This window comes from Myxine glutinosa, chromosome 2 (genome assembly GCF_964187855.1).
Source record: "Myxine glutinosa chromosome 2, kmMyxGlut1.1, whole genome shotgun sequence".
In the NCBI taxonomy this organism is placed as follows: domain Eukaryota; kingdom Metazoa; phylum Chordata; class Myxini; order Myxiniformes; family Myxinidae; genus Myxine; species Myxine glutinosa.
The window spans coordinates 209,674,531-209,697,041 of NC_136262.1; the positions used below are offsets into that span (position 1 = coordinate 209,674,531).

A 22,511-nucleotide genomic window follows, 5' to 3' on the forward strand; every position below is an offset into this window, starting at 1 on the left:
GAGTCAGTTGGGGGTAGAGAAGAGATAATGACCTGAGGTAGGAGTGAACAGCCATCTTTAAGCCCTAGAGGGAAGAATGGGACTGGATAGACTTTGAAAGTTGGTACTCAAGCACTCTGGAGAATTTATAACTCTCTCTCCTCTCAAAAGTTCAAGCTTGGAATTTAATCAGACTCCAAACTGCACCAAATCAAACTGCTCAATGGTTTTGTGGCCTATGGAGCCATTTTGGAAGGTGCTGCAGATTCATACCGAATCTGGAGATCTCTGCACTATATATATATGATCGGCAGGATAGCGGCAGACTATATATAACCAAATTTCGTAACAATGGAGCAAAAGGTGGTGAAATCCACTATCACGATGCCTTTGTCTATATGTTGTCAAATTTGGTTCGGAGTCGGTGCTGCTTGGTGAACCTTAATCAGATGCTTCCACCAAGTTAGTCCTTCCCCACGCGCTCGGTAATTGTGTCTCGCTATCCTGCCGATGGTTATGTTGTTTGTGAGGTTCAGGGATTTTGATCAGCTAACGTTTGCAGTAAGACGAGTTAAATTGCTTATTGCAAATATTTTGAAATTGTTTGTTCGCTTTTATGCTGTCCAAACATCCGACAGTTCCTCATTCTGGCTTCTCTTCTTTTCCTTTGTCGCATTGTACAGATGATCAGGAAGCAGGTACAGGAAACTTTCATGAACTTGTGTTGAGAAATTTGTCATCATTAAATTTTTTTTTTTAATTGAAGTTGTTATTTGTGATTAAAATTAGGTCCGATACATATCCCATTTCCAATGATACAAGTTGATGTGTGTAGTCGGGATGATGTGATTGTATAACTGATGGTTGTCTTATGTGCATATTATGAAGGAACTGGCCAGATGGTGGGACTCGGAGAGACAGGACCGATGGAGATAAAAGAATCACCGTTACTTGTTCAGCAGGTTGAGGCACTTAACATTTCCCTCAAGCACCTCAAGAAGGAGAACAGCCGATTAAAAGTATGGAATGGTTTTGGTTGACTGGAATACTTATTGCATGGTGCCCCTAGGGCATTTTCTTTAAGCAGTAAAGTTTCATTCATACTCTGTGTAGCTCCATTTTATCTGCCACTTTAAGCCTCATGGTGTCACCCCATCTGCATTTGTACGTATGTTCAGGCAGAGAAGATGAAAGCTGACTTTAGCTCTCTGAAACCCATTCGCATGCATTGGCGAGGATCGAGTAAACCAGACTCTGATGCTCAACAAGCTGACTCCTTGATCATTCTGAGTCGTAAAACTGATAAACTGCTGGAATCGTTGCAGCACACATGCGTCACAACCCGTGTCGTGGATATTTCTCATCGAAAGCCAGGTATTTCTCTTGGCTTGATGACTGCATGTGATTATGCCCTCAGGGCTATCACAATGAACTCGTACAATACAAAAATGTGAAGCGAACATCCAGTGTTTGCTGGGGGTTTTTTTTACATCATAAAGAGAACGTATTAGAGCTAACACCCTTTTCCCTCCTCTCCCTGGACGGACTTGGGGACACCCGATAATTGATTGATTGATGCTTTGACAGTTAAGTGCTGGTTTGTTAAATTATTTGCTGCACCGCAATCGCTGATGGTTCAGGGATTGTTATACCCAGCATCCACATGCTCGAAATGATATCCAGAAATCAAAAATGCAGCCATTTTTGTTGTTTCAGGCAAGAGTGGATTTTCAATGTACTATAATACTCTCCTCCAGGCCGTGTAACGTCCGTCCCTTCATGGGTGGGGTTTCCCCCGTTGAGGGAGTGGCTACACCCGTTCTGGGAGGGGCTTCAACATCAAATCTCCACCATTTTGTTTGAACCACATAGCTCTGAGGCCTCTTTTGTTAGGCTCCTTCCTCACTCTGCCATGGTTTTATCTTAACTCTTAGTGGTCGATTAAGTTTTATCCAATTTAAACCCAATTTAGTGGATTTAAGTTTTATCTTAAAGATGGTCTATATCTGATTTCATTTTTCATAATCGCTAGGATCTAGCCTGGTGTTGGCTTAGCGGTTAGGGTGCCGGCTTGGGATCCTAGGATCCTGAGTTTGAATCCCGGTCGATCGTTGAATTAACGCCAGGGGGGTTGACTCAGCCTGTCATCCTTCCGAAGTCAGAAAATTGAGTACCAGCAAGCTGGGATGAATGTGCCGGTGTGTGCCCTTGTTTAGAACAGGTACACCATATCCCTGCATGTCATAAGAGGCGACTAAAGGGTTGGTGTCAGGAAGGGCATCCGGCCATAAAAAACATTGCCTCAAAAAGGGAACCATGATGATTGTCATGGGGACCGCAAGTCTAACCCCCGCTCTAGCAGGGAAAATGGCCTTAAAAAGGGAATTTTTAAAATAATCGCTGGGATGGTTTAAGACTCTGTTGATCTGATGTTTCTAAAACTCTGATGTTTAAGACTCTGTCCTTCTCTCCTGACAAGGTGGAGAAGTTTTTGTCAAACCTCGACTCTGATTCTGCAACTGGACCAGACGGCATCAGCCCACGGGTCCTAAAATCCTGCTCTGTCGCTCTATCTCACCCTCTCTCTGTTCTTTTCACCCTCTCTTTTGCTCAAGGTCATCTGCCAGCATCTTCAAAATCAGCAAACATTACCGCTTTACACCAAAAAGGTGCAAAAACAGATCCTTGCAACTACAGACCAATCAGCTTGCTCCCAATTATCAGCAAAGTCATGGAATCCATCATTGCTTCGGATATCAAATCCTTCCTCTTCTCCAATGGAAGGTCCAGGATTTCCAAATGATCATCAATTTGGATTCAGACCAGGTCATTCTACTCTGGACATGTTGCTTCTGCTGTCTCAACAATGGATGGAGGTCCTCGATGCCGAACAGGAAATCAGAGCTGTCTACCTCGACATATCACGTGCCTTCGATACGGTCTGGCACCCAGCTCTGCTCACCAAACTCTCCTCCTATGGTATCCATAGAAGTCTCCATGCATGGCTTGCGGACTTCCTCTCTGGTCGTAGTCAACGTGTGGCCCTGAATGTATTTCTCTCATCTCCCCTTCCTGTTCTGGCTGGAGTTCCCCAAGGTAGTGTTCTGGGCCCTGTGCTATTTCAGGTCTTCATCAATGATCTCTCCGACTCTCTGGAAAATCCTCTAGATCTCTTTGCTGATGACTCCACTATCTGCCGCTCCATCCCTCATCCCTCAGATCGGCAGTCTGCAGCCTCCTCACTCTCTGCAGACCTGGACAAAATCAGACTGGTCAAACAAGTGGAACATGTCTTTCAATCCTGACAAATCTCACACTCTTACTATGTCTCTCCGAAAAGACCGACTGGAAAACCCTCCCATCAACTCTCTCAACAATCCTCTCCAAGAAGTTCTGTCGCTCAAGCTTTTGGGTCTCACTATCTGCCATGATCTTTCTTGGGAAAACCACATTTCCAAGCTGGCCTCCAAAGCCAGTCGCCGACTGGGCATCCTCCGTCGTGCGAAGTCCTTCCTTGGCACACCTGAGCTCCTCACCACATACAAGGCTTTCATCTGCAGCTCAATGGAATACTGTTCTCCCCTATGGGCCGGTGCTCCTGCCTCTCACCTAGCTCGCCTTCATGCTGTTGAAACCAAAGCTTTCAGAATCACCCTCTCTTTTGCATCACCCAATGATTAGGGGGGCTCTGTCCCCCTAATCATTGGAATCTCCTGCGATGAAGCTTACTCCGAGGGCCTTTCACTCACTCACTGCAGGCAGGTTGGTGGTCTTTCTGTCTTCTACCGACTCCTCTCCGGCCTTGCTCCCCCAGCTCTCTCTGTGCTCTGTCCCCCTAATATTCCTGCAGGTTCCACAAGATCTGCCAGCAACCCTCTAATGGTTAAACTGCCAAAATCTAGGCTCACTGCTCACCTTCACTCTTTCATTCCCCTTTTCTCCCGCCTCTGGAACAAACTCCCCCACTCCCTTCAATCCCACTCCTCCCTCCAGGTCTTTAAAACAGCTGTTCACCACCATCTCTTATCTTCCCCCATCCAAAACCTTGATCTTTTCTACCCCCGCTAATTCACCCCAGATACACTTTTTTGAAATTCCAACTTCTTTCCTGGAAGTCCTTGCAGTGTTCATATGTTTTATACCTCTCCCACCTCCCCCCAAGCCCTCCCCCTCCCACATTTCTCTCGATGTCCCTGCTCTCAAATGTTGTGTTTGTGTCCTTCCCCCTCTCTCCCCATCTTGTCTACCGCTCCCCTTATTTCGTGTTTTATGTGTCGGTTTGACTTTTTGTGTGATTAATGTTCGTTCTTTCACGAGCCTCGATCTTGCATCCAAAAAAAAAAAAAAAAGAACAGGAAGAAAATTGGACGGAAGTTAGCGTTTTTACACCAAAAAGCATTTGCAATGAAATTAAGGCCTGCAATAAACTCCATTGAGACTCTTTCATGGCTTTCTCTCGACTCTAATTAATCATCTGACTTTTTTTTTCTTTTTGTATACAAGATTGAGGCTCGTGTAAGAGCTAACATTAAATCACATAAAAACAAACTGACACATAAAACATATGATAAAGGGAGCGGGAGACAAGATGGAGAGAGAGGGAAGCACACAAGTACAACAGTAGAAAACAGGGACATCGGGAGATCTGTGGGAGGGAGAGGGCTTCGGGGGGGGGAGGGCATGGGAAGTGGGGTGGGGGTGGGAGAGGTATAAAACACATGGACACTGCTATAACTTCCAGGAAAGAAGTCGGTATTTCAAAAAAGTGTATCTGGGGTGAATTAACGGGGGTTGGTTGATAAGATCAAAGTTTTGGAAGATGATTAATTTATTTTTTATTTTTTAATTTTTTGTATACAGAATCGAGGCTCGTGAAAGAGCTAACATTTATCACAAAAAAAAAATCAAACAGACACACAAAACATATAATAGGGGGAGCGGTAGACAAGATGGGGGAGAGAAGGGGAAGCACACAAACACAACATTTGAGAGCAGGGACATCGAGAGAACTGTGGAAGGGAGAGGGCTTGGGGGGAGGTGGGAGAGGTATAAAACATATGAACACTGCAAGGACTTCCAGGAAAGAAGTTGGTATTTCAAAAAAGTGGATTTGGGGTGAAATTAGCGGTGGTAGAAAAGATCATGGTGAACAGCTGTTTTTGGCTGAACAGAACAGAGATGGTGGTGAACAGCTGTTTTAAAATTGGACGGAAGTTTGCGTTTTTACACCAAAAAGCATTTGAAATGAAATTAAGGCCTGCAATATAAAGTCCTTCTTGTTTCATGTTTCATAAAGACTTCGTGTTTCGTAGTCGCTAAGATGGTTTAACACTCAGCTGCAGCAAAAGTTGAGAAAATTCGTGAAATGCATTCTCAAAGCCGTTTTGAATGTATCTGGTCAGATGTGATGTGGGGACGGGGAAAGGAGAGGGGGTGGAGAGGAGGGTGGGGATGATTCCCTACTAGGGAATTAGTTATTATTTATGTTACTTCATAAGTAAAAGTACAGCGACGGAAAACTGAAGTTGGGGATCGCACCGTTGTGTAATTATTATATGTTGTTTCATATTCCCGGGGTATATATAAAGAGTTTATTTAAGGCGAATTGACTCTATTCGAACTATGTAATTAAACAATACTTTGAAAAACTTTGTATGTAATAAATCGTATTTGTGGACAAACTATGGATACAATATTTATTAAATAATTATGTTTGGTTTTAAGCAATTTTTTCATTTGTAAAGTGAAATGTAGTCGATGTTTTTAAGTTTAAAAATGAACAGTATAAATAAGTCAGTCAATGCAGGTTCTTCGCCCTTCTCTCCCTCTCCCCTCTCCTCCCTCAAGTCAAAGTAGAATTGTCACTCTCCCACCTCTCTCTCCATTCTTTCCCATACCCTTCCCCCTACCTACCACCTACTCTTTCCTTTACCCTCTCTCCTCTAACCTGTGTGCGATCCTCTCCCCTGTGCAGTGTGTGTGATGAGGAGGGAGGGGGGAAGATTTGATGCCTCACATTTTGCATTACGTGGAATTACACATTACAAACTCTATTCCCCATATGCAAGGACATGTATTCACATATCACGTGAAGTAAATAAATTGTGTAGATTACATCATTTCTGGGTCTGTCGAGTTTCCAGTAACCATTGTGTAAAACTCTTCATGCAACATCCAACTCGCAATGTCCAAAGGCCATACACGTCTATCTATGCCCATGGGTTTCGCACGGGTGTTTCACTAGTTAATGTATATTCTCCATGCGTCCGTGATCGGTTTTCGTTACCGCGATAACTTAAGAACCGATGAAAGGATCTAAATAAAATTTGGTACAGGTATGTATAATGATGTAAAGATAAACGGATTCGATTATGGGGTCAAGAGGTGAAAGGTCTGAGGTACGGTTAAGTAAAAATTATGTTACCGAGCTAACTTGTAAACCAGTGATGAGATTTTGACCAAGCCTTTTACAAGTATAATATATGTTATGATGCATAGATGAACGGCTAACCCCCGCTCTGGCAGGGAAAATGGCCTTAAAATGCCTGTTGTTGTTGTTGTTGTTGTTGTTGTATGCGTAGATGAACTGATTCGTTTTCAGTGTCAAAGGTCAGAGAGGTCATGTCAGGTAAAACTGTGATTACTTGATGGTTTAAATCAAAGTTGGTACAAGTATAATGATGTGGGCAGAGGCAATATCTGTTGACGTCGAAGAGTGCGGTTCTATTTTTTCAGTTACTCTGATATTTCTATTCTTTCTACTCGTTTTGTAGCCGTTTCGGTTCAACATTGTTCTCTTTCTATGGCTGTTTCACTTCAGGCACATTCCCAGCAGTGGAGAAAGGTAGTCCAGCAAACAAGCTGCTGGAGGACACGATGAAGCTCAGTATCATGAAGGAAAATGTTGAAAACCTGAAGGTGATCATTAACTGGGATTCTTAATGTTACCTTATCCGTTGGTTGTCGCGTTAACGACAATTCGGAATTTGCAAAGCTTAGCATCATTCGACCTGATCATCGTTGGCTATTTTGCATCGCTCTCTCATTCAGCAGATGCCCCACAAAGTGGTGGATTATGTTTGGAAATTTAATTACTTTCTGTGTTTGCTGCCACATCCTCCCCCCACGATTGGCCAAAACCCAAAACGGATGTCTTGCCACGTTTCTCACAGCCAATTGGAGAGAGATCCACAGTTATAAGACGTGGGCTGCATCCATCAGAAATTGCAGGGGAATGCTCGAGTTTTCATTCACTTCAAAATGCCGCAATTTTGTTTTGCTTATATTGGTTTAAAGTGTATTTGCCGATGTTGATATGGAGAATTGTCGGGATTTTTTTTCATGCCTTCGCTGCCGAAGACGCAGAGGCATTGTTTTCGGGTTGTCTATGCATCCGTACGTGATGATTTTCTTTCCACGATAACTTTTGAATCACTGACGGGATTTTGACCAAACTTGTCAGAACTATGGGCTGTAATATGACGATGAAGTAATTAAATTTTGGGTTCAAAATATCAAAGGCCTTCAGTCACATGCCCTTTAATTAAAAAAAATCTGTTACTGCAATAACTTGTGAACCACTCAAGAGAATTTCAACCATACTTGACACACATACGGACCTTTACTTTTATGTAATACGAAGATAATAGTACTGTAATACTCAGGTTAAAAAAAAACCTTTAATTTTCTGTGGCTTCCTTATAATTTCTAGTTATCTCTACCTACGCTTTTTGAAAAAAAATTGTGGGGGGGTGGGGGGGTATTGTAATATATTGTAATCGCCTCTGTCTGTCCTGTCTTTCCTCCCCTATCCTGTCTGTCCGTCCGTTACGCTATCTCCTATTGAGGAAAATCCCACAAATGTCGAGGAAAATCCCAGAGAATCTCGGGGAAAATCCCACGAATGTCGAGGAAAATCCCACGAATTTCTAAGAAATCCGCAAATGTTGGGACATTGTTTCAATGGGGAAAAGTGGGCCAGCTAATTGCAATAATAGATGTGATGGAGTGTTTTCATTCAGTACAGTAACTCGCATGGATGACGTGTTACACAGCTGGTGGGATATCCTGTGACGCAACGTTCACAGTGTGAATGGTGGGATATCCCGCGAAGCCTGCTTATAGCACGGCTAAAATATTTTTTATGTGGCCGCGAAAAGCCATGAAAAAAATCGAAGCATAGGGCTGCGAATGTAGAAGCAGGTCATGTTCACAGCTTGTGGAAGATATGTTCTTTGCATATGTCCAGTTACTTTGTGCGTGGTTGGTGGAAGATATGTTTTAGAGCCGTGTTATGCTCGCAGCTTGTGGAATTTTTTTTTTGCGTCCATGAAAAACCGCAAAAACGGGGGACACGGGTTCACGAATGTAGAAGCAGGTCACAATTTATCAATAGTGAATACGTGGAACCTGCCAATGTTGAGACCGCGAATGTCGGGGGTCCGACTGTAGTTTGGTTTCATTTTTGTTGCTGAATCTGTTTTGCGATTCTTTTATTTTTATATGCAAGCATGGTGAAGTTAAGGTTCCACATTTTTGTTTTTCTTTTCTTTCCAAGAATGAGGTGCAGAGGCTGGTGAGTTCCCAGTACCCCGGTGCACAAATTCAGTCTGCCTTCACTACATTCCCAACTCCTGTCTTTTCAAAGGTATTATATGCACGACTTCCCCCGGTATATAAAGCTCCTGGATATAGTTGATGAGCATATTTTGCACAGATAAACTTTTTTTTGGTGGGATGTGGGGGTGTTGAGTGCTATTAATTTTGGAGAATTTGTAGTGGTACTGCCTTTCCATCAGGAGCATTTTGATGTCCATCTCAAGTTGAGGGCATTAAGAGTCGACCAGGAATTGTGCAGTTATCAAGTGTAGACCTTAACAGATTAGACATACATTTTTTTTTTACCCACTCCTTGAAAGTTATTAGGAAGCCAGCTGGGCTTTTGGATCGCAACAAAGGATAAACAAACAAGGGAATGCAACTGGAGCATTGTGTTTTTCCTTTCTGGCAAGCCCACCACAATGTTTTGAAGTTATTGTTATACTCCAGCACAATTAAGGTTCATTTGATGAATAGAGGGACATGTTTCACCTGGTTGTCACTAATCTTCCTGCAGGCCCAGGAAGAAAAGTGGGGCGACCCCATTTGCATTGGGAAGGTCAGCTTTCCCTGCCAACCAGGCCAAGGCAAAGTTCACCGAGTCACTTTGACGCGGAGCCAGCTTCGGGAACTGCATGCCAAGCTCCTTCCTTAGGCCCGATGCTTGGAGTGGCAATACAGCTTAGCTTCAAACCGCTGACCTGATTGTGGGTTTTGTTTGCTAATTTGGGGCTTCACCCCCAGAGGTATTCCTGGGACCACCTTCGACTTTGCCTTTAGTTGTTGGTTGCCTGCACAGCCAGCCGTTCGTCACTCACATTTTGGATGTGCATCTGAAGTTGGAATGGATTAGTCTTGCACATGAACCAACGATTACTTCCCTTGTATGAAAACTGCACCTTGCTGTAACTTTGTTTGTTTGGATTTTATTACTTTATTCATGCTTAAGAAAACAGTTTTGTCATTTTCATGTCACAGCTTTGTGCAGATGAAATTGCATTATGGCAAAGTCCATTAAGCACTCCTTGTATACTTGCATCATTATGGGTTTGAAAGCCTAAAAATAAAGGGTGCTCGAGCTGAGTGGATTTTCCAGTTGACTTGATGTAGTAATGGTGCCAGGTAGGTGATGTGTGGTGCAGGTTGCCATTTGACAGCAGTGAGAGAAAGCGTCATCATCTTGGTTTGTTTTCTCTTTGCCCATAAAGTGTTTGCTGAAAAACGAGCTATAAATCAACCGTTGAGGGTTTGCGCACGTTTTTCATGGAATATTGTGGATTTTGAATGTCCCAACCAAAACTCTTAACGGGATGTTTGTAACCCTTTGGGCCGATTGCAATGGGATGCTAGTCTTCCCTGGACATGATCAGTACTCGTTGGGTTTCTTCTTTATTTATCACTTGGCTCATGGTAAATGGGCAGCAATTTGATTCATGCACCTGCATGAAGAAGTAAATGTATTTTATTTGCCAGATGTCGGGCACGGCACCCCTTTATATGAACTTTTCCAGAGCATTACTTGGTTCCTCCTAAGAACACCTGAAGTATGAAATCTGTTCGATGTTTCGGAAGGCGTCTCTGTCGAGTTGAGTGCCTCAGAGTGGGTGCCGAGGAAACCGGGAAGTGAATACAACCAACATGGCGGCATGCACAGCATCATGGGAAAACTTTGAAAACCCTCTATACTCTTTTTAGCAAATAATGTGCAGTTCTGGGTAAGTGCTCTGCTATTATTGAAAAGTGCATTTCATACTTTTACTTTTCATCCAATTCTTCAACATCCACAAAAATGGAACCCCCTCAAAATGCACAGTGGTCGGGTCCACAGATAAGCTTGGCAGGGAACTCCTCCTGACCACCTATTTATTTCCCTCTTCCTCTTACCACCATGATATCATTCTTTCCATGGAAACCGCCATGTTAAGCGGTGCCGAACGCTCCGTTCTGTTGGTTTATCCGCTTGGCAAGTGATAGCAAGCTGCCTCGTAACAGAACAAACCCTTGTATAACTCATTATTGATGTCGGGATTCACAGCTTTTATATACCGGTACCAGTCTTGTAAAATGTACATTAAAGGGCATTTCTCTGCTGAAATATTTTTTTGTCCATCGGGGAAAAAAAAATAAATTCAGAATAGAAAATCCAATACGTTTACGAACTATATGGGATTCATAGAATACTTACCCTGCGCAGTCAACCTCTTGTGAGCCAACTCTTCTGTTTTTGAACATTTTTTTTCTTTGATCCAATATGGCTGCCAGACCACGGGAGCGAAGACATCATAAATTTATATTCTCCAATATAATTGTTGCATAGCACTACCAGTGCGAACGCGGTTATGCTTGTGTGGATCAAAAATGACTGTAAAAGCACGTGGCCCCGTTCTGACGAATCAGGAACCGAGCAGCGACATTCAAAACGAGGAACGATACAGGGGCCGTACCCGTACGTCATAGTTCATCAATGTTCATAAATGCCCAATACATTTCAAACTGATCAGACTAAGCATTGTCCCTGTCGAATTATGACGTCATAATTATGGCACCAATGACATCATAATTAACATATCTTATTCCCCAAGGGGAGTAGTTGACAATGAGCCATGTTTCCATTTTTTCCATTGAGTGGTTTGGGAGAGATAGAGGTGCAACTTTTTTCGATTTTTCCCAAGAAAGGCAGTACCACCACGTGCCCTATGACGTCATAATTATGAATAAAAAAAATTATACAGGCAGAGGCGCTTCTATGGTAAAAATTTCGTGTCAATCGGACCAACGGTTGCCGAGAAAATGAATTTTTAAAATGCAGACACGTATGGCACATGTACGCACTTGAATGCTTAACCGCGTTTTCGCTTCGTGAGCGCAGGGTATTAATGATGTTGAGAAATCAAGTCGTGGTCGGGGTCTCCAAGACACTTAAGAGAAGTGTAATCCATGGAAATAGACGAAGACTTGAATTCACATAATTTAATGTTCATACACAAACATTGCTCTACCCCCTCCCCGCACGTACGGCTCTCGTCAGAACTATGACGTACGGGTACGGCCCCTGTATCGTTCCTCGTTTTGAATGTCGCTGCTCAGTTCCTGATTCGTCAGAACGGGGCCACGTGCTTTTACAGTCATTTTTGATCCACACAAGCATAACTGCGTTCGCACTGGTAGTGCCAGATGGTGCAAAGTATTTCTACATTGTCCAATCACTTTGGCAAAATTTTACAAATAATGCGGCCCGGAAAGCTGTGTGCCGCCGCCATCATATCTTCAAGCTCCCGACATTAAAAAAAAGCCACGCCCCCCAGGCCCCAGCCGTCCCTACGCATGACCAAGAGCCAATCACAACAGCGGCGGAATGTTGGACCTTCAATATTTCAATGGATTAGGCTCTAATATTCCACTACACAAAGAGTCCAGAAAACAAAATCTGTGAAAAAATTCTCTTAATGCATATAAAGGGTTTTGGTCACATGGTGGAGGAGTACATAATGCTTCAGCAATCTCTTAAAATTGAATTGGTGGCAAACATAAAACCTAGTAGATCTGAGAGAATACTTTTCCTGAAGAAGAAGAATTCAGGGATGTCATTGGCTGAATCGTAACCACGTATTAGGTTCCAACCAATGAGAATGGTCACGTTGTGTTTTTGAAGACGGCTGTAGCCTGTAGGTTTACATGCTTTATCGTTTAATCGCACATACGTGTAGTACTTCATATACTGACGTGACGAACTGCTGTCGTTATGAAGCCGGCTGGCGTGAGTTTCTATGCGATTATGTGGTTGCCATGACTTTAATTTACCATTATTCTCTTTCATTCCCCGACGCCTTCATTTCTCCCCCTGCTCCTCACCCGTATTCTCACCCGACCCCTCATCCCACTCCTCACTCGAACCCCATCCCATCCCATCCCACCCCAAACCCCAAACCCCTCACCCGACCCCCGGCTCCATCCCACCCCAAACCCCTCACCCGACCCCCGGCTCCATCCCACCCCAAACCCCTCACCCGACCCCCGGCTCCATCCCACCCCAAACCCCTCACCCGACCCCCGGCTCCATCCCACCCCTAACCCCTCACCCCACCCCTAACCCCTCACCCCACCCCTAACCCCTCACCCCACCCCTAACCCCTCACCCCACCCCTAACCCCTCACCCAACCCCTCACCCCACCCCTAACCACACCCCTAACCCCTCACCCCACCCCTAACCCCTCACCCCAGCCCTAACCCCTCACCCCAGCCCTAACCCCTCACCCCAGCCCTAACCCCTCACCCCAGCCCTAACCCCTCACCCCAGCCCTAACCCCTCACCCCACCCCTAACCCCTCACCCCACCCCTAACCCCTCACCCCACCCCTAACCCCTCACCCCACCCCTAACCCCTCACCCCACCCCTAACCCCTCACCCCACCCCTAACCCCTCACCCCACCCCTAACCCCTCACCCCACCCCTAACCCCTCACCCCACCCCTAACCCCTCACCCCACCCCTAACCCCTCACCCCACCCCTAACCCCTCACCCCACCCCTAACCCCACCCCTAACCCCTCAACCCACCCATAACCCCTCACCCAACCCCCATCCCACCCCTCACCCCTCACCCGACCCCCATCCCACCCCTAACCCCTCACCCGACCCCCATCCCACCCTAACCCCTCACCCGACCCCCATCCCACCCCTAACCCCTCACCCGACCCCCATCCCACCCCTAACCCCTCACCCGACCCCCATCCCACCTCTAACCCCTCACCCGACCCCCATCCCACCTCTAACCCCTCACCCGACCCCCATCCCACCCCTAACCCCTCACCCGACCCCCATCCCACCCCTAACCCCTCACCCGACCCCCATCCCACCCCTAACCCCTCACCCGACACCCATCCCACCAATTAGCAAACATTATTTGAGAGAGGCTTACAGAACGTTTCACATGGTCTTACACTTTTAAATTAATGGTTATACCTATAGTTATAGCGTTTTATAAAACCCACTTTTCTAATACAAAACGAGCGATTTGTTTGCATTGAATCTGTATATCCCGCGTGTTCCCCCCGTCCCCCGTATCCCGCGTGAGCCGCCTGTATCCCGCGTGAGCCGCCCGTATCCCGCGTGAGCCGCCCTTGTTCCCCCCCCTGCATAACGCATCCCGTATCCCCCCCCCCCCGCATCACGCATCCCGTATCCCGTGTCCCCCCCCCTGCATCCCGCGTGTTCCCCCCCTGCATCCCGCGTGTTCCCCCCCTGCATCCCGCGTGTTCCCCCCCTGCATCCCGCGTGTTCCCCCCCCTGCATCCCGCGTGTTCCCCCCCTGCATCCCGCGTGTCCCCCCCCCCCCCGGCATCCCGCGTGTTCCCCCCCCTGCATCCCGCGTGTTCCCCCCCTGCATCCCGCGTGTTCCCCCCCTGCATCCCGCGTGTCCCCCCCCTGCATCCCGCGTGTTCCCCCCCTGCATCCCGCGTGTTCCCCCCCTGCATCCCGCGTGTTCCCCCCCTGCATCCCGCGTGTTCCCCCCCCTGCATCCCGCGTGTCCCCCCCCTGCATCCCGCGTGTCCCCCCCCCTGCATCCCGTGCCCCCCCTGCATCCGGTGTCCCCCCCTGCATCCTGCGTGTCCCCCCCCTGCATCCCGCGTGTCCCCCCCCCCTGCATCCCGCGTGTCACCCCCCCTGCATCCCGTGTGTCCCCCCCTGCATCCCGCGTGCCCCCCTGCATCCCGCGTGCCCCCCTGCATCCCGCGTGTCCCCCCCTGCATCCCGTGTGTCCCCCCCTGCATCCCGTGTGTCCCCCCCCTGCATCCCGCGTGTCCGCCCCCCTGCATCCCGCGTGTCCGCCCCCTGCATCCCGCGTGTCCGCCCCCCTGCATCCCGCGTGTCCGCCCCCCTGCATCCCGCGTGTCCGCCCCCCTGCATCCCGCGTGTCCGCCCCCCTGCATTCCGCGTGTCCGCCCCCCCTGCATCCCGCGTGTCCCCCCCCCTGCATCCCGCGTGTCCCCCCCTGCATCCCGCGTGTCCCCCCCCTGCATCCCGCGTGTCCCCCCCCTGCATCCCGCGTGTCCCCCCCCTGCATCCCGCGTGTTCCCCCCCTGCATCCCGCGTGTTCCCCCCCTGCATCCCGCGTGTTCCCCCCCTGCATCCCGCGTGCTCCCCCCTGCATCCCGCGTGTTCCCCCCCTGCATCCCACGTGTTCCCCCCCTGCATCCCGCGTGTCCCCCCCCTGCATCCCGCGTGTTCCCCCCCTGCATCCCGCGTGTTCCCCCCCTGCATCCCGCGTGTTCCCCCCCTGCATCCCGCGTGTTCCCCCCCTGCATCCCGCGTGTTCCCCCCCTGCATCCCGCGTGTTCCCCCCCTGCATCCCGCGTGTTCCCCCCCTGCATCCCGCGTGTCCCCCCCTGCATCCCGCGTGTCCCCCCCTGCATCCCGCGTGCCCCCCTGCATCCCGCGTGCCCCCCCTGCATCCCGCGTGTCCCCCCTGCATCCCGCGTGTCCCCCCCCTGCATCCCGCGTGTCCCCCCCCCTGCATCCCACGTGTTCCCCCCCTGCATCCCGCGTGTCCCCCCCCTGCATCCCGCGTGTCCCCCCCTGCATCCCGCGTGTTCCCCCCCCTGCATCCCGCGTGTTCCCCCCCCTGCATCCCGTGTGTTCCCCCCCTGCATCCCGCGTGTTCCCCCCCTGCATCCCGCGTGTCCCCCCCCTGCATCCCGCGTGTTCCCCCCCTGCATCCCGCGTGTTCCCCCCCTGCATCCCGCGTGTTCCCCCCCTGCATCCCGCGTGTTCCCCCCCTGCATCCCGCGTGTTCCCCCCCTGCATCCCGCGTGTCCCCCCCTGCATCCCGCGTGTCCCCCCCCTGCATCCCGCGTCTCCCCCCCCCTGCATCCCGCGTGTCCGCCCCCCTGCATCCCGCGTGTCCGCCCCCCTGCATCCCGCGTGTCCGCCCCCCTGCATCCCGCGTGTCCGCCCCCCTGCATCCCGCGTGTCCGCCCCCCTGCATCCCGCGTGTCCGCCCCCCTGCATCCCGCGTGTTCCCCCCCTGCATCCCGCGTGTTCCCCCCCTTCATCCCGCGTGTTCCCCCCCTGCATCCCGTGTGTCCCCCCCCCCGCGTGTCCCCCCCTGCATCCCGCGTGTTCCCCCCCTGCATCCCGCGTGTTCCCCCCCTGCATCCCGCGTGTGTCCCCCCTGCATCCCGCGTGTTCCCCCCCTGCATCCCGCGTGTTCCCCCCCTGCATCCCGCGTGTTCCCCCCTGCATCCCGCGTGTTCCCCCCTGCATCCCGCGTGTTCCCCCCCTGCATCCCGCGTGTTCCCCCCCTGCATCCCGCGTGTTCCCCCCCTGCATCCCGCGTGTTCCCCCCCTGCATCCCGCGTGTTTCCCCCCTGCATCCCGCGTGTCCCCCCCCTGCATCCCGCGTGTCCCCCCCCTGCATCCCGCGTGTCCCCCCCCCTGCATCCCGCGTGTCCCCCCCCCCTGCATCCCGCGTGTTCCCCCCCCCTGCATCCCGCGTGTTCCCCCCCCCTGCATCCCGCGTGTTCCCCCCCCTGCATCCCCCTGCATCCCGCGTGTTCCCCCCTCTGCATCCCGCGTGTTCCCCCCCCCCTGCATCCCACGTGTCCCCCCCCCTGCATCCCCCTGCATCCCGCGTGTTCCCCCCCCTGCATCCCGCGTGTTCCCCCCCTGCATCCCGCGTGTTCCCCCCCCTGCATCCCGCGTGTTCCCCCCTCTGCATCCCGCGTGTTCCCCCCCCTGCATCCCGCGTGTTCCCCCCCCCCTGCATCCCGCGTGTTCCCCCCCCTGCATCCCGCGTGTTCCCCCCCCTGCATCCCGCGTGTTCCCCCCCCTGCATCCCGCGTGTCCCCCCCCCTGCATCCCGCGTGTCCCCCCCCTGCATCCCGCGTGTTCCCCCCCCCCTGCATCCCGCGTGTTCCCCCCTCCCTGCATCCCGCGTGTTCCCCCCCCCCTGCATCCCGTGTGTTCCCCCCCCCCTGCATCCCGCGTGTCCCCCCCCCCCTGCATCCCGCGTGTTCCCCCCCCCCCCTGCATCCCGCGTGTTCCCCCCCCCCCTGCATCCCGCGTGTTCCCCCCCCCCTGCATCCCGCGTGTTCCCCCCCCCCCTGCATCTCGCGTGTTCCCCCCCCTGCATCCCGCGTGTTCCCCCCTGCATCCCCCATGTCCCCCCCCCCCTGCATCCCTTGTGTTCCCCCCTGCATCCCGCATGTGCCCCCTGTATCCTGCGTGTAACCAAAGCATTCAGAATCATTGGAATCTTCCGCAATGAAGCTGATTCTGAGGGCCTTTCTCTCACCACAGGGAGGTTGGTGGTCTTTCTGTCTTCTACCGACTCCTCTCCGGCCTTGCGCCCCCTGCTCTGTCTGTGCTCTGTCCCGCAAATATTCCTGCAGGACACACAAGATCTGCCAGCAACCCTCTTCTGGTGAAACTGCCAAAATCAAAAGTCTCTATTTGCCTTCACACTTTCATTCCTCTTTTTTCCCTCCACTGTAACAAACGCCCACTCTCTTCAATCCCTCTCCTCCCTCCAGGTTTTTAAAACAGCTGTTCACCACCATCTCTTCTCTTCCCCCATCCAAAACCTTGATCTTTTCTACCCCCATTAAAACACCCCAAATCCGCCTCTTTAAATACCCAACTTCTTTCCTGAAATTCCTGGACGTGTTCATTTGGCAGGTGCAGCCCCTCCCCCTTCCACAGATCTACCGACGTCCCTGTTCTCTTCTGTTGTTTTGCTTGTGTACTTACCTCTCTCCCCCTCTTGTCTCCCGCTCCCTTCATTGCATGTTTTATGTGTCTGTGCATCTTTTCATGTTCAATGTGTTTGTTCTTACACGAGCCTCGATTCTGTATATACTGTATTGTGGAGCTATGCTCTCACGATAAAGCCGGACAAAATGGACGACACCAGGAACGAAGTTTCACTGAGCTATTTATTTCTAGCTCAACTCAAAAGCACTGAAAATCCCGATAGAACGGGCGGCAATTTATAACCAAAGTTCACCACACAAAAGCCACGCCTCTCAGGCGGGGCGTGGTATGCAAATCGGTAAGCCACGCCTCTCAACGGGGCGTGGTATGCAAACCAAGTGTCCGCCCGGGCAAGGCAAGTCCGGGCAAGTCCGGACGAGCCCGGGCAAGTGACCGCCCGCCGGTTACGTCATCGGCCGGTGCAAGGGGATTGTGTAATGCTTCCCGTAACCGCTACATGCGCACCCCCAGAATTAACTTGCACCGGGAGAGTCAGTTTGAGGGGGTCTTGATGACCCGGCCGAAATGACCCCTGGCGATTCGTGTGGGGGTGGTAGGTGGCGTGGCGGTGGATGGTCCCACGGGGGGCTTGGTTGACGGGGGACGGCCCCGTCATGGAGGAAGGGCCAACCGTGGAGGTTGGTCGAGGTCCAAATGGGCCGGCTTGAGGCGGTCCACGGAGATGTGGTCCGGTTTGCCGCCGATGTCCACGATGAACGACTTGTCGTCCCTCTTCAGGACCCGGAAAGGTCCATCGTACGGCGGCCGGAGCGGTCCCCGGTGTGCGTCGTTCCGGATGAAAACGTACTCCGCAGTGCGAAGTGCTGGGGGGATGTGGGGTTGGGGGCAGCCGTGATGGGACGTGGGCACGGGGGAAAACCTCCTGGCGGCCTCCTGGAGGACCGAGCGTTGGCGAGCCGCGGACCAGGGGCCGGTGGCATCGGGGATGAACTTGCCCGGCACGCGCAGTGGCTGGCCGTAGACCAGCTCGGCGGTGGAAGCCTGGAGGTCCTCTTTAGGGGACGTTCGGAGGCCCAATACGACCCACCGGAGCCTGTCAGCCCAACCGTCGTCCTGGAGGCTGGCCCTGAGAGCGGCCTTAATCGAACGGTGGAACCGCTCGCACAAGCCGTTGGCTTGGGGGTGGTAGGCCGTGGTGCGGTGTAGCTTGACCCCCAAGGCCTGGGCGACCGCGCCCCAAAGCTCAGAGGTGAATTGCGGGCCTCTGTCGGAGGAGATGTCCGAGGGGGCACCGAAACGGGCAATCCAGGTGCCAATGAAGGCCTGCGCCACATCGGTGGATGTTGTTGATGCCAGCGGGACGGCCTCCGGCCACCTGGTGGTCCTGTCCACCATCGTGAGGAGGTGGGTGAAGCCCCGCGAGGAGGGAAGGGTTCCCACCAGGTCCACATTGACGTGGTCGAAGCGCCGCGCGGGCACGTCGAATGGTGCCAACGGGGCCTGGGTGTGCCGGTGGACCTTCGCGCGCTGGCAGGCGACACAGGCGTTGGCCCAGTCGCGGACGTCCTTACGGAGCCCGTGCCAGGCGAATTTCGCTGCCACGAGCTTCTGCGACGCTTTCCGGCCCGGGTGGGAAAGGCCGTGGAGGGCGTCAAAAATGTGCCACTGCCATACGGTGGGCACGATGGGGCGAGGTTGGCCCAGGGAAACGTCGCACAGGAGAACTGTGCCTTTGTCCTCGAAGGGGACGTCGGCCAACCGCAGGCCTGTGTCCGCTGTCCGGAGGGCTTGCACCATGGGGTCGGCGGTCTGGTAGGCCGCCATGCGGGCGAAGTCCACACCGAGGTGGACGGCGTTCGCGCCGGACCGGGAGAGGCAATCGGCCACAGCGTTGTCCTTGCCCGCGACGTGCCGGATGTCCGTCGTAAATTCGGACACGGCGGAGAGGTGGCGCTGCTGGCGGGCTGACCATGGCTCTGCAACCTTGGCCATGGCGAAGACCAGGGGTTTGTGGTCCACAAACGCCGTGAACGGGCGGCCCTCTAAAAGATGGCGGAAGTGGCGAACGGCCAGGTAAAGGCCGAGGAGCTCGCTGTCGAAAGCGCAATACTTGCACTCATTAGGGCGAAGCTGTCGGCTGAAGAAGGCCAGCGGTTGCCAAGCCCCGTTCACCCACTGTTCATGCACGGCGCCCACCGCGTAGTCGGAAGCGTCCGTGGTGAGGGCGATGGGTGCGTCGAGCGCCGGGTGCGCCAGCATGGTCGCGTTGGCGAGGGCCAGCTTAGCGCCTGTGAACGCCTCGTCCATCTCTTTGGTCCAGGCGATGTCGTGCTTGGCCGGCTTGCCCCGGAGGGCTTCGTACAGGGGGCGCATGAGTTGGGCGGCGCGAGGCACGAACCGGTGGTAGAAATTTACCATTCCCAAAAATTCCTGTCGGGCCTTGATGGAGCGGGGGCGCGGGAAACTTGTGACTGCCTCCACCTTGTTTGGCAGCGGAACGGCCCCGCGCTTCGTGATGCGGTGCCCCAGGAAGTCGACGGCCGTTACCCCAAACTGGCATTTCGCCGGGTTGATGATGAGGCCGTGCTGGCCGAGACGCTCAAAAAGCGTGCGCAGGTGGATGAGGTGATCCGCCCGGGAAGTGCTGGCGACGACAATGTCGTCCAAGTAGACGAAAAGGAAGGTGAGGTCGCGCAGCACGCTGTGCATCAGCCGTTGGAAGGCCTGGGCCGCGTTCTTAAGGCCGAACGGCATGCGAAGGAACGCGAAGAGGCCAAAAGGTGTAATTACCGCCGTCTTCGGCACGTCGGCCGGCCGGACGGGTACCTGGTGGTAGCCCCGAATGTGGTCGACCTTGGAAAAGATCACCCGCCCCGCCAAACGGGCAGAAAAGTCCTGTATATGTGGTATCGGGTACCGGTCGGGGGTGGTGGCGGCGTCGAGATGGCGGTAATCGCCGCATGGTCGCCATCCGCCACCCGGTTTGGGCACGATGTGCAGGGGCGAGGCCCACGTGCTATTCGAGCGCCGCACAATGCCCAATCGCTCCAGCGCGTCGAATTCCGCCTTCGCCATGGCGAGTTTGGCCGGGTCGAGGCGGCGAGCCCTGGCGTAGACCGGTGGACCTGTGGTCGGGATGTGGTGTTCAACGCCGTGTTTGACGGCGACGGCCGAAAACGTCGGCTGCGTGAGGGCGGGAAACTCGGCGAGTCGGCGGGTGAAATCGTCCACCGCCGGGAGAGCGCAGGCTGGCTTGGTTGGTGCGGAGCCGCTCAATGAGCAAGCGAGCGAGCTGAAGGTCTCCGTGTTGATGAGCCGACGCCGTTTGACATCAACCAAAAGCCCATGCGCGCAAAGAAAATCTGCACCCAGCAAGGCCATGGGTACGTTCGCCGTGATGAAGTCCCACCTGAAGCGCTGGCCCCCGAAGCAGAACGCGACGCTGCGCGAACCGAAGGTGCGGATGGAGGAGCCGTTTGCGGCGACCAAGGCGGGGCCACAAAGCGCGGCCTGTTTGTCCTGGGACGTGGGGTTGGAGGCTATCACGCTCAACTGAGCGTCGGTGTCGCACAAAAAACGCCGCCCGGACGCTGTGTCCGTAATAAACAGAAGGCTGCCATGGCAGGCAGCGAGCGCCGGCCTGGTCGTTTCCCGACCTGCCGAAAGTGCACGGTGGGCGGCACGTTCTGGCCTTATGCCCGAACCTGGCGTGGTAGTAGCACATGGTCCGCTCTGGTGGAGGCTCCGGTGGTCGCGTCGGGTTCGGTCGACGGGGCGTCGCAGCGGCCGCTGCCGCCAGTGGCGCTAACTCGGCCGGTGGTGGCGCCGGTCATGGCGCGGGCGTTGCCTCGGTCGGCCCAGGGTTCCAGGCGGCCGCTCCGACGTGTCGCCTGGCCGAGAAAAATTTATCGGCCTCCTTGGCCAGGGCACGAGGGTCCGTGATGGGCGAATTAGCCAAAGCTAATTGTACCTGCCCGGGTAGCTACCGGAGGAACAGCTCGCGGAAGAGGAAATCTGGGCTGTGGTCGCCGAGTAGAGCAAGCATGTGGTCCATGCATTCGGATGGACGGGCCTCACCCAGCTCCGGGAGGTAGAGCAGTTGTCGCGCGCGTTCGGTCTCCGTGAGTCCAAACGCACCGAGGAGTAGGCCTTTGAGCGCGCCATATTTGTCGGCGTTCGGCGGGTTCTGTAGGAAGCTCAGGACCCGGGCGGCAGTGGAGGCGTTGAGCGCGGAGACCACATGGTGGTAGCGCGTCGTGTCCTCCGTAATGTTCCGCAGGGCGAATTGAGAATCTGCTTGGGCGAACCAGACGGCTGCGTGCGATTCCCAAAAGCCAGGGAGCTTCAAAGCTACAGATGACTCCATCGCCGTGTTCTTGAAAAGGGGTCACCAATTGTGGAGCTATGCTCTCACGATAAAGCCGGACAAAATGGACGACACCAGGAACGAAGTTTCACTGAGCTATTTATTTCTAGCTCAACTCAAAAGCACTGAAAAGCCCGATAGAACGGGCGGCAATTTATAACCAAAGTTCACCACACAAAAGCCACGCCTCTCAGGTGGGGCGTGGTATGCAAATTGGTGAGCCACGCTTCTCAACGGGGCGTGGTATGCAAACCAAGTGTCCGCCCAGGCAAGGCAAGTCCGGACGAGCCCGGGCAAGTGACCGCACGCCGGTTACGTCATCGGCCGGTGCAAGGGGATTGTGTAATGCTTCCGGTAACCGCTAATGTATATAAAATAGCCTAGATTCTGCATATAAAAAAATAATAATAATAATAATGGTGTATTTGGGAAATTTCTCAGCATAGAGATGACATGATGATGTTGACATTCGTGTATCCAGTTTGATAGTCTTTGAGCACGAAGATCATCCAGGTGTTGTCGCTATTGGTACATGACAGAGAAGGAAGAGAAGACACGTAGACGGTTTGCGGTCACACTTTGCTTGGCTTGTATTGATCATAAACAAAGTTCAGGCAAAACACTCGATTTAGTTGTGGTGTTTATGAAATGGAGCATGTGTGTGCGTGCCTGTGCACATGTGCGTACATACCTTTACCTGACTTCTTGCACTCAGATGGAGCACCTTGAGTCAAAACCCTTTTTCCACGGCAACTGGAATTGCTTGGAAGGTTTTTCTCGGTATACTTTAGTTTGTCGCAAAACTTTGAATGTTTTCATTGATGTCTTCTCCAAGGTCTTTCAACTTTCATCCATG

General features: G+C 52.7%; 2 protein-coding genes across 6 annotated transcripts in view; both read left to right on the forward strand.

The window, feature by feature from the left end:
• Positions 1–9,660, forward strand: part of DCTN1 (dynactin subunit 1) — a 100,408-nt gene extending 90,748 nt beyond the window's left edge. For 3 of the 4 annotated variants that reach the window (XM_068106396.2, XM_068106399.2, XM_068106398.2), the window contains 6 exons: positions 663–677; positions 868–998; positions 1,158–1,353; positions 6,800–6,897; positions 8,537–8,626; positions 9,095–9,660. In XM_068106396.2, the coding sequence (XP_067962497.2) occupies positions 663–677; positions 868–998; positions 1,158–1,353; positions 6,800–6,897; positions 8,537–8,626; positions 9,095–9,232 (668 nt within the window). In that variant the 3' untranslated portion in view covers positions 9,233–9,660. The remainder of the gene's footprint in view (positions 1–662; positions 678–867; positions 999–1,157; positions 1,354–6,799; positions 6,898–8,536; positions 8,627–9,094) is intronic. The other variant, XM_068106397.2, reaches the window with a different exon arrangement.
• Positions 9,661–12,180: 2,520 nt separating this feature from the next.
• LOC137420901 (helicase POLQ-like) overlaps positions 12,181–22,511 on the forward strand; it is a 40,146-nt gene continuing 29,815 nt past the window's right edge. The window contains exon 1 of one of the 2 annotated variants that reach the window (XM_068106381.2): positions 12,181–12,334. In XM_068106381.2, the coding sequence (XP_067962482.2) occupies positions 12,320–12,334 (15 nt within the window). In that variant the 5' untranslated portion in view covers positions 12,181–12,319. The remainder of the gene's footprint in view (positions 12,335–22,511) is intronic. The other variant, XM_068106383.2, reaches the window with a different exon arrangement.